The sequence below is a fragment of the Macrosteles quadrilineatus genome, unplaced genomic scaffold (assembly GCF_028750875.1).
Source record: "Macrosteles quadrilineatus isolate MER2022 unplaced genomic scaffold, UCM_ALF_1.0 Scaffold_6__1_contigs__length_79288215, whole genome shotgun sequence".
NCBI lineage: Eukaryota > Metazoa > Arthropoda > Insecta > Hemiptera > Cicadellidae > Macrosteles > Macrosteles quadrilineatus.
In genome coordinates this window covers 79,032,479-79,047,916 of record NW_026542599.1, presented here as the reverse complement: position 1 = coordinate 79,047,916, position 15,438 = coordinate 79,032,479, and the positions used below count along the sequence as shown (strand labels likewise).

Sequence of the window (15,438 nt, the reverse complement as noted above, 5' to 3'; positions counted from 1 at the left end):
TTATAGTTTATTTCCATCACAATATTTTGTATAGTTTGGAGTAATACAACATTATTAGAAAGTCAATTTAATTTTAGTTTAAATGTACATTTGTAGTATCCTTCTACTTTTAAACTCATAATTGTAATACTGTGTAGAACATGTCTTTAAAAATCAAATAAGCATTTCAATGCACACCAGTATTAGTTGAGTCAATAATCCAGTCTAAAAGAGTACAGTAATTGGAATCATAAGAAAAATTTAATATGTTCCCTATTTTTTCATAGAGCAATGATCTGCAAATTCTATTTTGGATTACCGTCCATTTTAATGAGAGATTTACAGTTTCCCCAATCTCTGCTCTTAATTTCGAAATATATTCCAAACGAGATCCAATTTATTACGATTTAACGAGTAAAAATATATTTGCGTTTTATTTCACTAAGTGTTCTGGAAATGTTTAAACTGATTGAGTTTTTTATTAATTTAAAATAGTTTAAATTTCTATAGGTGTAATTAATTATTAAAACACGCCTAAGAAACACCATATAATAAAAAAAATATTTTTTTTTTAATAACACAATTCTAAAATATTCTACGCTGTGTCCTAATTGTTTATATTTTTAAAGATATCCTGTGAAATATTCCAAACATTACTTGTATACGCTATGTTTTAAATTTTGTGAAAGAGGATATTTTTATGTTCATATTTTTAGCTATTAATTTTTATGAGCTATTACTGCGTACCTTAAAATAGTCAGTATTCTGTGCTATGTCAATCAATTTATGAACACCTAAATATTCTAGTGGAATACAATGACACTTCATCAATCTCAATCATAGCATGATAATCAACCATGGAATAACGATCTGTCAGATTCATTTCTGTCGTTCATTTGTCATTTATGATAGATGACAGCATCGTCGTGTTAATTTAAAAAGTATAACTGAAGTTTTTTTTAATTTTAAATCTTCATAAAATTGAATATTCGGGTTTATTTCAACGGTAAAGTACGGTACTGACTACGTGTGGTTTTCTTTTCTAAGTAGTTTTCATGTCAATGAAAAACTAAAATAACTTAAATTTAACTATAAAGCCTAACTACTAAATCTTTTATAACTTGAAACGTGTTTATATATTTTGTTAAACTATCACTTAAACCGTAAATAATACACGATTTGAAGAAAAGTAAAATACTTTAAAGGGAGAAAATATTCCAGAAAATCAAGTAATATTCTTTAAATTCCCTCCAAGAACACATTTTATATTATTTCTGTTGTAAATAAGAAGAGAATTAGCCTAAGTTATTATTTGAACAATGTAGAGTAGAAGGACAATTAGTGACCTTTGGAACCTGGGTTTGGAGATAAGCCCCCTCTCCTACGAGAGCAAGACGATGCTTCAGTTCGAGCTGAGATCCAGGTACGACTAGACGGGTTAATCTGTTCTGATCTATTAGTTCGAGTTCGTTAAATTAAGTTAGTAAGATTAAAGTACTTAAACATATGTTTTCCGGGGTAAAACAATTTCCTTTCGCATTAAAATAACTTAAGGATAGCTTACTTTGATGTATGCACTGCTTTTAATCGACCGAATTCTTAATCTAGCTAACAACTAAATATTACTTTTACTAATACAATCCAATGTTTAAAATCAGAATAAATTATTATTACACGTAAATTATTGTGGAGAGTAAGAGGAAAGCAGAAATATTACAATAAACCAGTATGGATCGTAAACTTAAACAACCAGTGTCACTGGTCCGAACATAAACTTCGTTTATTAATATTTAAATGGAACTGTCGGAAAACTAACAATCAGGTTGTTATAGTTATTATATTTATTATATTAAGGCCAGTGACGTAATTAGTTTTCCATACCGTTACTGTTATTAACATCCGTGCGTGAAAATTGTTTAGAGAATATACTGCAAATTACTACGTTGAATATTTGTTAATTTTTGTTTGCTTTCTGTTGCTTCAAGATTTAAGAAAGTACGCGTATACCAGTTTAATTTGATGTCCATGAAGTACTTAGTCTTTTTCAGTAAGGATAGAAAATTATGGTACTTTTTAACTCGTTGGTTTATTTATTTTTTTATTTTTTATTAATATACTCAAAACTTTTAGATACAAATGCCTTTATGACTCCTTAAAATAACGAACCATAAACAATTTCTGTTTCAGTTTGCATAACTTATCACGTATTTGCAACTTAAACTTAATTCATAAAGTTTGTTAGCTTATGCAACAATAATCCTAAAAGACTAGGATTAGATTCATTCAGAAGAGTTGGTCTCTAAAGCCTACTCGAAGGACGGTAAATATTTCAGTTCCTTTTAACCGATGAGCTCTCTTTTGAGATATCCTACGTTACGTAAACAAGCTTATCACTCGGGCTTTTTGCATTGTATATCACAGGCATCGATCCAACTAGTAAACTACTACCTGCACATGCTGGTTTTGTTTTTAAGTTACTAGTTTAATCTATTTATAACTATTTCATACGTAACTTATTAAAAAATCGTTTTTATATTATATGCATGGCTCAACCAGCTCTTTAAAGGCAATTCAGTGTATTCATTCTACATTTTATTTCCAAATTTTTACGATTCAATTATCAACCTACATGAATACAATTTATTTTATAAAATTCCACAGTTTCATCATGTAGCTTACTAATTAGTCTCAAGTTAACAGTTACAGCAGAATTTTTTATTCTAATCAAATTATTTTAAGTTTTGCAATAAGATATGTTGTAAGCGAAACTCAATATTTCATTTAGAACTCAAATGTAAAATATTGATAAAAAATTTAAAAGTCTACCATCCCACCATGCCTCTTTAATATTAATGTTCCACGTTCCCTAAACTATTATAAAATAAAACTGTCACTTATGGGATATGCAATCATAAAAATATAAGTATATAGCCCAAAAAATACTTTGGGTAAATTATTTCATGATAAACAATATCAGAATTACAATATGCTAAGCCTAGCTCTGGTCACAACAACCAGCGCACACTCTAAACTGTGGTTTAACTGACCACAATTGTGCATTGTAGACTAACTTTGAAACATATGAACACACGTTTATGAGTTATGTCTTAAAACTAACCCAATAAACCTATTCTGAGTGAAGGTACTTGTAAAGCTATGTACTCTTTTATTTGCATCAAGTAAGCACTCACGGTTTGATTTGGTATACAATAGAACAATTTCCTACCATTATTTACATAACTACGGTGTTCAATTTTTCATATAAAACAGTAAGGCCACAGCAATAAATAATAAATTAAGTGGCCAAAAAGCCAGTAACAGAAGTAAGGAATTTATCCTATAGTTCCATTACGAAATTTTGTTCATCAAAGTGTGTAATATCATTCTTTTGAAAAAGTGTGAGAGTTTATCAAGTAAGTAAATTAAAAACTTTGGCATAAGAAACTTTGAGGACTTAATAACAAATTCTCTGTATATTAAAACTCCTCGTTGCTCCTAAAACTTATTTAATTTATTTTTTGTTATTTAGGAACAATGAACTCCATTTGTATATCCAAATCCAACTCCAATCCAAATCCAAGCCAAATCCAAGCCAATTTGTCCAACATCTGGTCTGTTATTTACAAAGTAAATTTTGACAATAAAGACGAAACGACGGGACGTTCTCAAGATGGTGAACTAGGTTTTATTAGAAAAGTTTGACTTTCAAAACCATTGTTTGTTGAAAGTTGAACAACATAAAGAGCATGTGGCCCTTAAATTCCTTCAGTAAATCTATGGAGGTCGAAATAAAGAATCTGTGTAATTTAGTTTGAAGAACACGAAAATTAAGCTTTTACTATTCCATTAATAATTTTACTAATTTTTTTCAACTTTTTAGATAGATTTAGCGGAAATTTTCATAAAACAATCTATTATAAGGAACACAGTATGTTTAACACTCAATTTATCATTGAAATTGGTGTGTATTTTACTTATTCACAGCATACCTTACAAAATATTAACTTACAGATAACAAACCCATTATGCTAACTCTAAAAGTAATTAAACTACGGTTTTTAATGGATTTATGCCATTAGTTATACCTAATGGGTTTACAGGGGTTTTACAAAATGAGAGGGAGCACATAACATCAGTATTTGTTTGCTCTCAGTACCAATTTCCAATGTTTATTACATAGATTTTAAGTATGTAAAACTACGGTATGTCTGGGTAAAATCTTCGATCAACTTTGTAGTTTTCTTGTAATTCAAATAAAGTCCTCCGTTTTTTTTTTTTTTTTTTTAGTAAAGAAATGTAGAAAGAAATGCTTTCAAACCTTCCACATATTTTTAATCCCAAATTATTTACCATAAATATTGTTTCTAAAAAAAGGAAAATTTCTATTGCTACCATTATTTATTTATAGGAACATTAAGTATTTCCTTATTGATTACTAGATACGAGAATAACATGTACTGAATTATTTAATATTTTATGCTACAATAATAATACCTCCAATACTAATTTAGAATCGCACGAAAAAGAGTGATTCATTCTCAGTGAAACTCAGAAGTGTTTAAATTCGCTTTTACTTTGCAAACAATCATATGACTCTTAAAACAACTTGTGTTATAATTTAACACCATCTTCAATTTATAAATTCTGCTTTCGAAATTGAAACTCGGATTTGTCTCAATGAGTGACTTTTTCAAGTGTAAGAGTTTCTTCAAGTAAGAAGATTTTCGAGATAACTCGTGCATCCGAAGTTTTGACATGTATTCCAAAACAAGATTTATAAAGCTTAACTTTCGAAACATTTTAGATTTCCAACCTAACAGTTAAAGTTGGTGGGACTCGGAAAAGAAACCTCCTACACAATATGTTCAAGAGTATTTCATATACGACTTTCGTTAGCCGTAGTTATATTCAGTATATTCATAGAAAATATCGTCGACTCGCATTAATGCGTTTTAAACTCAAATTAAGCCTTAACACGTAGGGAGTTTTGACTGCAGCTCTAAAGAACGAAGCGAGCCGTTGTTAAGTAAATAATTTACATATCACTGATTATATTTATACAGTACAGTATTTCCTATGGTTTATTAGATATTTTGTATTGCCAATAGCTGTGTTTAATACAGGATTTCCCGGAATATTTACCAATATTTTATGGCATTGTTTCTGAGTAAGAAACATATCTAAATATCATATTTAAATTGCCCGGAAGTCCTGAGTTACTCACAAAGCTGCTATTTTTTTCACTTATTCATATTTTTTTATAAAAAATAGTTAAAAATACAAAATTGAAACTTTGCACAAACATTTATGACAACTAGGCAAAACTAAAAAAGTATGACAATTTTACAAATTCATAAAACAAAATGGCAGCTATTTAATATTTTGTTTCTTAAATTAATCAAAAACCGTTGATTTTATTAAAGTTTTAAATGACCGCCATTTTGTTTTATGATCTTGAAAAACTGTCATATTTTTTTTGTAGTTTTGTATACTGTCATAAATGTTTTTGCAAAGTTTAGAGAAAAATAATAAGTGAAAAAATGGCGGCTGTGTGAGTAACTAAGGACTTCCGGACAATTTGAATATGATATTTAGATTTTGTTCTTTACTCAGGAACAACGTCCTAAAATATTGGTAGAGAGTTCCGGGACACCCTGCATGTCTGAACAAAAATAAAGAATGATGCAAATATGTCGTGTGTATTTTTTGATCAAACAAAAGTTATGTCAAAAAAATATTTAACACATGTATTTTTGCAACGATCTAAGGTAGAGGAAGAAAACTCAGAAAGAGAAATGTAAGACCATCTCCATGTAATATAAGCAACGCTCAAGACAACGAGAAAAACAAATTAGAGGTTAGGTGCTAAACTGCTCATGTATAATGGAGACAGACAAATGATTGAAAAACAAGTCTCTTAAAATTTGTGTGTTTCTAGTTTGATTCACCGTGACAAACAAAATCTTGTTGAACTTAAAATGAGTTAAACATATTCAAAATAGTTCATTCTATGAACGGTATATTTAAAAATTTTGCGCGGAATCATTGGAATTAATTTAACTTTCAAATTCCCAAAAATCTGTGTTATTTCCAGTAGGTTGGGTCAATTTTCTGCACGATATTTAGAAAAAAGTATACAAAAAACCTTTAGCGTAAACATAATAGTAGTGATCTAACTTTTGGGATTATCTTTTCCTCTTCAATCTTCCCACAATGCAATGCAGCCTACAGGCAGATTATACCACAGCTTTAGACTGATTGCTCGACTTGTCTAAACTGGCGCCTCAAGATAAATTTGAGTTTAATGTTTATATTCTTGAAAGTTTATACTTTTCTACCATTAGATTTTATTTAGGATAATTAAGGATCAAAAAAAATCTGGAACCCTTTAGGATCTTAATATATTTGGTCCAGAATAATACCTATACTAAAATTCTAGCTATGGTTTTGATATTTGTTACATTTTTGTGTCTTGGGGAATACACTTATCCCCTAATTGTTTTATAAAACGCATTCATTATATCGTACTACGCATTAAGGTTCCAGTGCAATATAGTAAATTCTGACGCCAAAGTTAGTAAGGTAGCTTTTGTAAAAAGTAAACATTAAAACGACTTCTTTATTACAACCATTTAAAAACGTCAAAACTTTTAGTTAATGTACACTTAAATGCAGTCCTCTGGTGAATTTTGTCTTTTTTAGAGGTTGGCGACCTCTTTTATTTAACTTTGCATTTGTCCGTCCACATAGATCTCTGCGTGGAACCATTGACTGTATATACCTACGTATCCAGTGAAGCAAGGGGTGAGCCGGTACAGTTCGAAGGTGAACTGCACTGATAAATTTTAGAGACAGTTACCAAGATCCGAACCCACGACATCGCTGTCTTGGGCCCGAAGTCAGTAACGCTACTAACTGAGCCACCGACTCACCAACATTAAGACTTAACTAAGTTAATTTACTCCTTGCATCTATATAATTTAATTTTTAACAAGGTAAAATTAAAAAAAACTTAGTTTTGTAGACGTTTAAAACTATTGCGTCACAGTTTGGGGTTTATTAAAGAGAAAAATCCCATTTTACAACATTTGTGTTGTCAATTACATTCAGTAATTAAATATTTAAACTAAAGGTTTTTAAAAAGGATGCAAACTATTTGTAATCTTTCCTTCACCCATTATTTTTACATATATTTGGTAGAACTGTAAGTGATTTTTGTATCTCCTCTTGTTTATAACTTAAATCATATTACCATGCGATGATAAAGTATGACTTCAACCACGTTAACAGTTACTCAAAATATCAAGTTAATTAAACCACAAAGCTTTAAAACTTAATAAACTCTCTGTCAGGCTAACATCGGTTTTATGAAGCACGACGATTTTTCCAATCGCTGCTGTTAATTTGAACATTTTAATCAAGCTGGTGCAAATCGGTTAGAACTTGACAAGTAAAATAGATTTAACTTCAGATTCATTTCGCTTAGTTTACTGGAAATATATTTAGATTGTTAATCATTACCCTAAAATAGTAACTGACCTCTGATTTGGTGTGGTTTAGAATTTATCCTTACATCATACAGTTTTAGAGATTCTAAATTATTTTAAAAGCTACAAATTTAACATTGGATGAATTTGTCCCGATTTTATCAATATTCGTTTAAAATGTATCCTCTAAAGATTCATTTTTAATATTTTCATTCCAATGAAAATTATCATGCAAAGATATTGAATATTGGGAAAACGTTTTAATTTTACTCCTACAAATAAAAATCACCATTTGTGACATTTGAATGCTGTACTCAGAACATTTAATTGTCATTATGTAAGTTATCACTTGCTTACATGTGTATACAGGTACCAACTGATTAAAATAATATCTTAATTGTTGCCAACTGAAGAGGGGGTCGAGCTGGTCTACTGGTTAGAGCACGGGACTTCAGTCCCTGAGGTCCTGGGTTCAAATTCCACCAAATCACCTATGAATTTTATCTAAGTGATAATTCCACAACCACTAGTTCCAGCCTGAAATAATGTGAAAACCTATTTAAAACCCGTACCTTGTGTCCTATGATAAAAAACATGCACAGCAGTTTTATAAATTCAAAATGAAACATCACACTTTCATTATAAAATAATGAAATTCACTTGCATCACTTCCGATAAAAACATGTTAATCAACCATAAAATAACGATCTGTTGGTTTCAATTCTCTCGTTCCCATTTTTATTTCTGATTGATGACGATATCGAGGTTATTTTAATCATACGCCACTGAAGTGATTATGTTTGATTTTTAATCAACAGTATTGTACATATTAACTGTTCTTTTTATTCCAAAATAATATTTTCTTTAAAATATTATTTTGTTGAAGTTGTTGAAACCACTTCTCAAAACCTGGTGATCATTTAATTCAAATATTAAACTTTATTAAAATTCATTTTTTATTGTAATTTTGTAAACGTAGTACGTGCAAGTAAAATTAATTGTTTATGACTGCGGAACATATACACATATACATAATTACATGCTTAATGATAAGTTTGAAGGATCTCAGCATTTCCTGCAACTTTAGAATAATTATTTTGTCAAAATCTGATCAACTGCTACAAACCCGTCAGCTATTGATCATGATCTTAGTCCCACAAGAGAAATATCTTACATTTTACTAAATAAAATATGGTGAGTGAAAGCGTTTTTCTATATATATTCTTTTATAATTTGTTATTGCAGTTGCAAAAGTCTTATTTAATCTTACGGTTCGAAGGAACTTGGCTTAGGAAACTGTCGTAACCTGACCGTTACGTTAGAACACAAGAAAAGTGGACAGTAATTAAGAGAGAACCACTTACTATCGTTGGTGGACATAGAAGAAGGAGCCGTGACGAATCATCCCACTTCAGGGCTCAGTGCACAGTGCAGCCACCCCGCAAAACATAATAACTCTTCCGTTACTAATAATTATGACTGTTCATATATGAAACTATACTGACTTCTACTACACTCGTCTTCCCCATAAAAAAAAGTCAACATCATAAATTCAAAATTAACTCAACTTTCAAAATAAAATAAATTCACTTTCAATAAAATGCAACCAAAATTTCTTCTTCCCATTATTCATTAATAATTTTACAAGTCCAGCCTGTGAGGCTTTCGCACAGTCCGTGCAGACTTCCTCAGCGAGGGTGGTGGGCTGCACTGTGCTAGCGGCGACGCAGGAGTTGGCTGAGGCTGGGCTTGCCCTAGGCTCTCCCTGGGACTGGTAGTAGGCCTAGGTACAGGTGACATCATCATGGGACTAGTTGGTCGATCCTCCGGCGGGGGTGCTTGGGTACTTGGGGTGATACAACGGGATCCTTGGGTGATACAAAAATCTCCTCCTCTTCTGCATACCGAGCTCTCAAGTGATCCGCATGACAAAATCGGGGTTTTCCACCAATAACACTCACCAGATAGGTGACCGGACTTCTCTTTAGAATTATTTTGCCAGGAACCCAAGATATCTTTTCATTTCGGACAGTTTTGACATAGACTGCCTGACCTTCTGAGAAAAATCTGCTTCTTCCCCTAAGCCTATCAGCTGCATCTTTTTGTTCCCTGTGTTTTTGATGAATGGATGACTGGAGATTGGGTTTTAACATAACCAACTGAGTACGAGGCTTCCAAGACAGGAACATTTCTGCAGGGGTTAAGCCAGTAACTGTATTTGGAGTGTTGCGGTACGCAAACAAGAAATTATCTAATTTCATTTGAAGAGTGGTACGCTGAGAACGCTGATGTTCCTCAATCACTTGACGCAAAAGGTTTTTCTTGACCTCCTGAACACTTCTCTCTGCAGATCCATTTGAAGCCGCATGATACGGGGGAGTTAATGTGAACTTCACATTGTTGTTATGCAAAAAGGTTTTGAACTCTTGACTAGTAAAAGATCTTCCGTTGTCCGACACCAGTTCGACAGGCAATCCATACGATGAAAACAAGGTACGGAGTTTCTCAATCACCTTGGAAGAATTCATGGAACTCATGATAAATACATCTAACCATTTAGAGTATGTGTCAATCAAAACTAAAAGTTGCTGTCTCGACTCTGGATCCTCCGCAAAGTCAATGTGTATCCTCTGCCATCGAGTTGATGTTGTAGGCCATTGCTGCAACGGTACTTTAGGTACCGAATTCCTAGTTAACTGACAAGCAGAACAAGAAGCCACTACGTCCTCAATCGACTTTTCCATGCCTGGCCACCAGACATAACTTCTCGCCAGCATCTTCATGCGCGTAACTCCCGGGTGTTGATCATGCAACATTTGAAGCACAGATGAATACAGTTTCTTTGGAATCACTACACGAGAACCCCACAGCAAACAACCTTGTTCCACGGACAACTCGTCCTTCTTCCTTAGATAGCTAGTTCCGGCTCAACAGAGCTCGTCCAGCCGTACATCACAAAATCTCGGACCTTCGAAAGAATCGGATCCTTATCCGTCATTTTACTTATATGCAAGGCAGTAATAGGTGCAATGTCCTTGACAACACAGAAATTGTTCATCACTTCTGTACACACATCTACATGTGAAACAAAATTAGCATCCAGCTCTATAGGTTCCGCTTCTGCTAAGGGTAACCTAGACAACGCATCAGCGTGAGGGACATCCACTCCCTTCCGGTACCTAACCTCCAAATCATATGCTGATAGAATCAAGGCCCATCTCTGCAGCCTAGCTGCCGCCATACTAGGAACGCCCTTTTTAGAGCCAAAAATAGCCGTCAACGGCTGATGATCAGTCTGTAGAATACAGTGTCGTCCATATATATACTTATGAAACTTTTTGACTCCAAAGATCAAAGCCAGAGCCTCCCGATGTAACTGGGAATAATTCCGTTCACTGGAACTTAGCGTTTTCGATGCGAAGGCAATTGGCCTTTCCTGTTCATCGATAAGATGAGATAGAACAGCAGCCACCCCTCTGGGACTCGCATCACACGTCAGAACTATGGGCTTTTTAACATCATAGTGAACTAACAAACTTGAGTCCAACACCCATGATTTACTCTCCTGAAAAGTCTTAGAACACACCTCCGACCACACCCATGGATGATCCTTATGTAATAAGTCATAAAAACAGCTTATTCTAGCAGACAGGTTAGGTATAAATGCATGATAATAATTTATTAGACCAATATAGGCTCGTAACTCTTCCTTAGTACTAGGCTCAGGCGCTTTACGCAGCGCAGTTAACAAACTTTCTTGTGGACGGAGACCATCTCGAGTAATCACATGTCCTAAATACTCGCTTGAAGATTGCAAAAACTTACACTTTTGTTGGTTTACTCGAACACCAAACTCATCAAGGCGTTGCAGCACCTGCGCCAGACGGGCAAGCCCCTCTTCCTTAGAGCGAGCCGCCACTAAGACGTCATCTAAGTACGCCACCGTTCCTGGAAGACCTGTTAAAATTTGGTCGATGGCTGACTGAAAAATTGCAGGAGCTGAAGACAAACCATATGGTAGCCTTTTTAAACGATACAGACCCTTATGGGTAGCTAGGGTCAACAGATGTTGCGATTCATCCGCTACCGCCAATTGCTGATACGCATTTGAAAGATCAAGGCAGCTAAAAACTGAGCAACCGCCTAGAGTTGCAAAAATATCTTGAGCCTGTGGAAGCGGATAATGTTCCATTTCAATACACTGATTAAGAGTAATCTTATAATCGGCACAAAGCCTAACACCATTAGGCTTAGGGACAACCACAAGTGGAGTGCTCCACTGTGAATTAGTAACTCTGTACGCAACATCCTCTTGAACCATGCGGTCCAACTCACTCTCAACTTTCTCCCTTAACGCAAAAGGCACTGGTCTCGCCTTACAAAACTTAGGGACTGTCCCCTCCTTTAAGACAATATGAGCCTTAACACCCTTAATTTCGCCCGTTCCAGGCTGAAAAACTGACTTAAATTTACTCTTCAATTTAGCAATGTCCAAATCAGAACTGTGATCCACAGTGGCTTTACATGAAAACACATTTTGCCAATCTAACCTCAACTGGCCTAACCAGTTTCGCCCCAACAGAATCGGCTGACTCTTACTTTCTAAACTAACTACTTTCAAAGGCAAACTCGCCTGCTGATTATTATATTTAACATTGACATTCACTTGTCCCAGAACAGGTACATCATGACCTGAATAAGTAGTAAGTTTCACATTTGCTGGCCTAAGTTTGAGGTTAGAAAATTTTTCATAAAATATCTCAGAAGGACATATAGTCAAGGCACTGCCTGTATCTAGAATCATTTCTAAATATACATCATTAGCCACTAGGCCTACCTTATAGCCGTTGTCTGATCCTGATTTAAGGTTGTACAGACCTATCTCTGCCATTGGAACTTCTAGGCCTAGGCCTAACTCTTCCTCCACTTGATGGACCCCCATCCTAGGTGTCGACTTTTTACCATGGAAACTAGAAGGTTTCTTGGCTTTACACACTTTCTTGAGATGACCTACTTTCTGACAACCGTGACACTTGTAACTGGCGAACGCACACGCACTAGGCCAATGACCCGCAGAACCACACCTCCAGAAAGAGTTTCTAGAATTTTGATTTTCACTACTCCTATGCATGAAAGTTTTAGGCCTATTTTGACTTTTCACATTGATTTTCGCAATGTCCCCACGAGGTTGCACAAATAGGCTTGACTGCGATTCGGCCTGTTCCAGCCTGAGCGCTGACGCATAAGCTTCGTCAAAGTCCAATTCCTCCGACAACAATTTCTGCCGGATAGTTTCATTAGAAATGCCGGAAATCACTTTGTCCCTCAAAGCGTCTTTCAAAAAGGTACCAAATTTGCACGAACTAGCCAAATGTTTTATTGAAACCACAAACTCCGCTATGCTTTCGCCCGGCTTTTGCACACGAGAGTAGAATACATATCGCTCCGCCACAACCAACTTCTTGGGCGCATAATGTAATTTCAACAACGCTGCAAGTTCATCATAGGTCTTAGAATCTACCTCTACCGGTGATAATAAATCGGATAGGACCGATAAAACCCTGGGACCAATAACTGTAATTAAAACCGACACCTCGTTCTCCTTCTTGACATTGTTCGCTTTGAAAAAATGTTTCAGGCGCAACAAATAGGGCACAATGTCCTCCTCACTTGGATTAAATTCAGAAATCCTGCCAACACTAATACTCGCCATTTTTAATCATCTCAACTATAATACGCACTAAAACAACAACTGTTATCGCGTACTACCCTAACTATGATAAAAAGGTTTATTACCGACTGCGCCAAAATGTCGTAACCTGACCGTTACGTTAGAACACAAGAAAAGTGGACAGTAATTAAGAGAGAACCACTTACTATCGTTGGTGGACATAGAAGAAGGAGCCGTGACGAATCATCCCACTTCAGGGCTCAGTGCACAGTGCAGCCACCCCGCAAAACATAATAACTCTTCCGTTACTAATAATTATGACTGTTCATATATGAAACTATACTGACTTCTACTACAGAAACAAAAATTTTTTATATAAGCTGCCATCATAAATACTACTTTATGAACGGAATATGAGAAAATAATGTATATAAGGAACTTTCAAGAGTTAGCAAAAAACTTGTATTAATTAATTCAGTTTGTACAAAAATTACGATTTATTTTTTTTTTTCAAATAAAAACCTCAAATTCTACTTGGATATTAACTCTAGATTAAAAGCTAATTAATTGTATTCTATTCGTACTTTGAGTTGATATTTGTTACAAGCAAAGGTAACTTTTGACAAAAATTGCAAGTCGTATCTACTCAAGATGCTAAACTAAGTTTTATTAGAAAAGTTGGAACTCCTTCAAAACACTGTTGAAAGTTGAACGACACACTGGGTAGTTGGCTTTTGTTGTACTTCGGTTAATGTGGTCCAAAATAAGGAATATTTCTTATACTAAGACACTATTGATTTAAAGGGACATAATAAAAGGGTGACGACAAAATTATCAGGTGACCTTTAAAGGTTGTGTAAAATTTGAAGTATTAAAACAGCTGTTTTAGTGATATACCTTTAGAGGTACCATAGAGCCAACACACAGTAGACTACCCATCCAATGTAAAAATTTAAAGCCAAAAATGTGGTGCAACCTGTTGAGATGGTCTACGAACTAATAACAAAATTATATGTTTAAGTGATGAATCAATCAGCTGTTGGCATGGACTTTATTAATATTAACCATTGACTATTGGATACTGAAGTAGACATCCCATCTACATGGATCAGCTGTCACCAATGTTTTTTAAGAACAAAGATGTTTGAGCAGACACAGAATGTGCTAGTGTCTAAAATTCTATTTTCTACCTTATTTTTTGTTGCTGATTTAGTTGATGAGTCGTAAGAGTTGATATATCGAAAAACCTACCGAGAGTGTCCAAAACAAACAAGGAAATAAATTGCCAATAAGCCCCCAGTTAATAAACTGATATCAGTTCTTTTGCCGAGAAACATAAATTCTCTTTGACCAATGCCAGGAACCCCTTAAGCGATATCTTTTGTTTTACTCTGTTTGCAATTTATATTGATGTAAACAAATTAAATTCTTTTTATGAAGTCATTAAGTTTGTATTCAATGCAAATCCGATTAGTTTTAACATTTATCGTTTTGAAGTAAACTAATTATGAATAGATATAAAATGTCTTCATAGCTTTTTTAGGTAAATAAAATGTTACGTTTCTTGGAAATCGTAAATTCAGGCTGTATTTACTATACTTGACCTGAGCCAGTGGTCCCAAAGCCCTTATTCAAGGTATTCACCTATTAAGACATAAAACCATGTATTTATCGCTGAGAGCATTATCTATGTCTTTGAAATCTCCCTAATCACGAAACCGACAACTAACAAAAGAGAACAAAATCTTCATTGAAAACCTTTATCAGAAAAAGATTTTTTTTATTTAATGCATTAAGGTTGGATTAGTTGCTCAACACTCCAAGTTTTAATATATTACCTGAAGCATTTGCAGCGCATTAAAAAGTTTGAAACATTCGCCTCAGTTAAGGTTTCATAGAACACCTTGAGCGAAAACTTTTCTCCTCGCCCCCAGTTTGGAGTTGGTTCTTAGTTTATACTTTTCACTATGACTAAGTAAGAGCCAAGCAGCAATACGTGTCAAATATATAGGTGTTTATTTATTATATGCTCCTACGTTCATATATGCTACAAGAACTAGATGAAATACACCCCCGCCGCAGCAAACCTGCAGACTAAGCGAATTTCCATTTGCCTGATTGGATTTTTAATTTAAATGTAACATTCGGTTAAAAGAATACATTGGTTTGTTGCTACATCAAGGAGAGTAATAAAGTATGTTTTTGGTAAAATATTAATAGCTTAGTGTAAAATAAAGAATTTGCTAACATTGGTCAAAATATATCCATAAACAAGCAAACTACAGCAGTTTACTTCTGTAC

General features: G+C 34.1%; 1 protein-coding gene across 1 annotated transcript in view; it reads right to left on the bottom strand.

Moving 5' to 3' along the window:
* The window catches only part of LOC128997665 (uncharacterized protein K02A2.6-like), a 36,078-nt gene extending 25,829 nt beyond the window's left edge, over nucleotides 1-10,249 (bottom strand). Inside the window, exons 1-2 of the mRNA XM_054423303.1 lie at nucleotides 9,314-10,249; nucleotides 9,112-9,249 (exon numbers count right to left, since the gene is read on the bottom strand). Of these exons, the coding sequence (XP_054279278.1) occupies nucleotides 9,112-9,249; nucleotides 9,314-10,249 (1,074 nt within the window). The remainder of the gene's footprint in view (nucleotides 1-9,111; nucleotides 9,250-9,313) is intronic.
* Nucleotides 10,250-15,438: the final 5,189 nt, after the last annotated feature.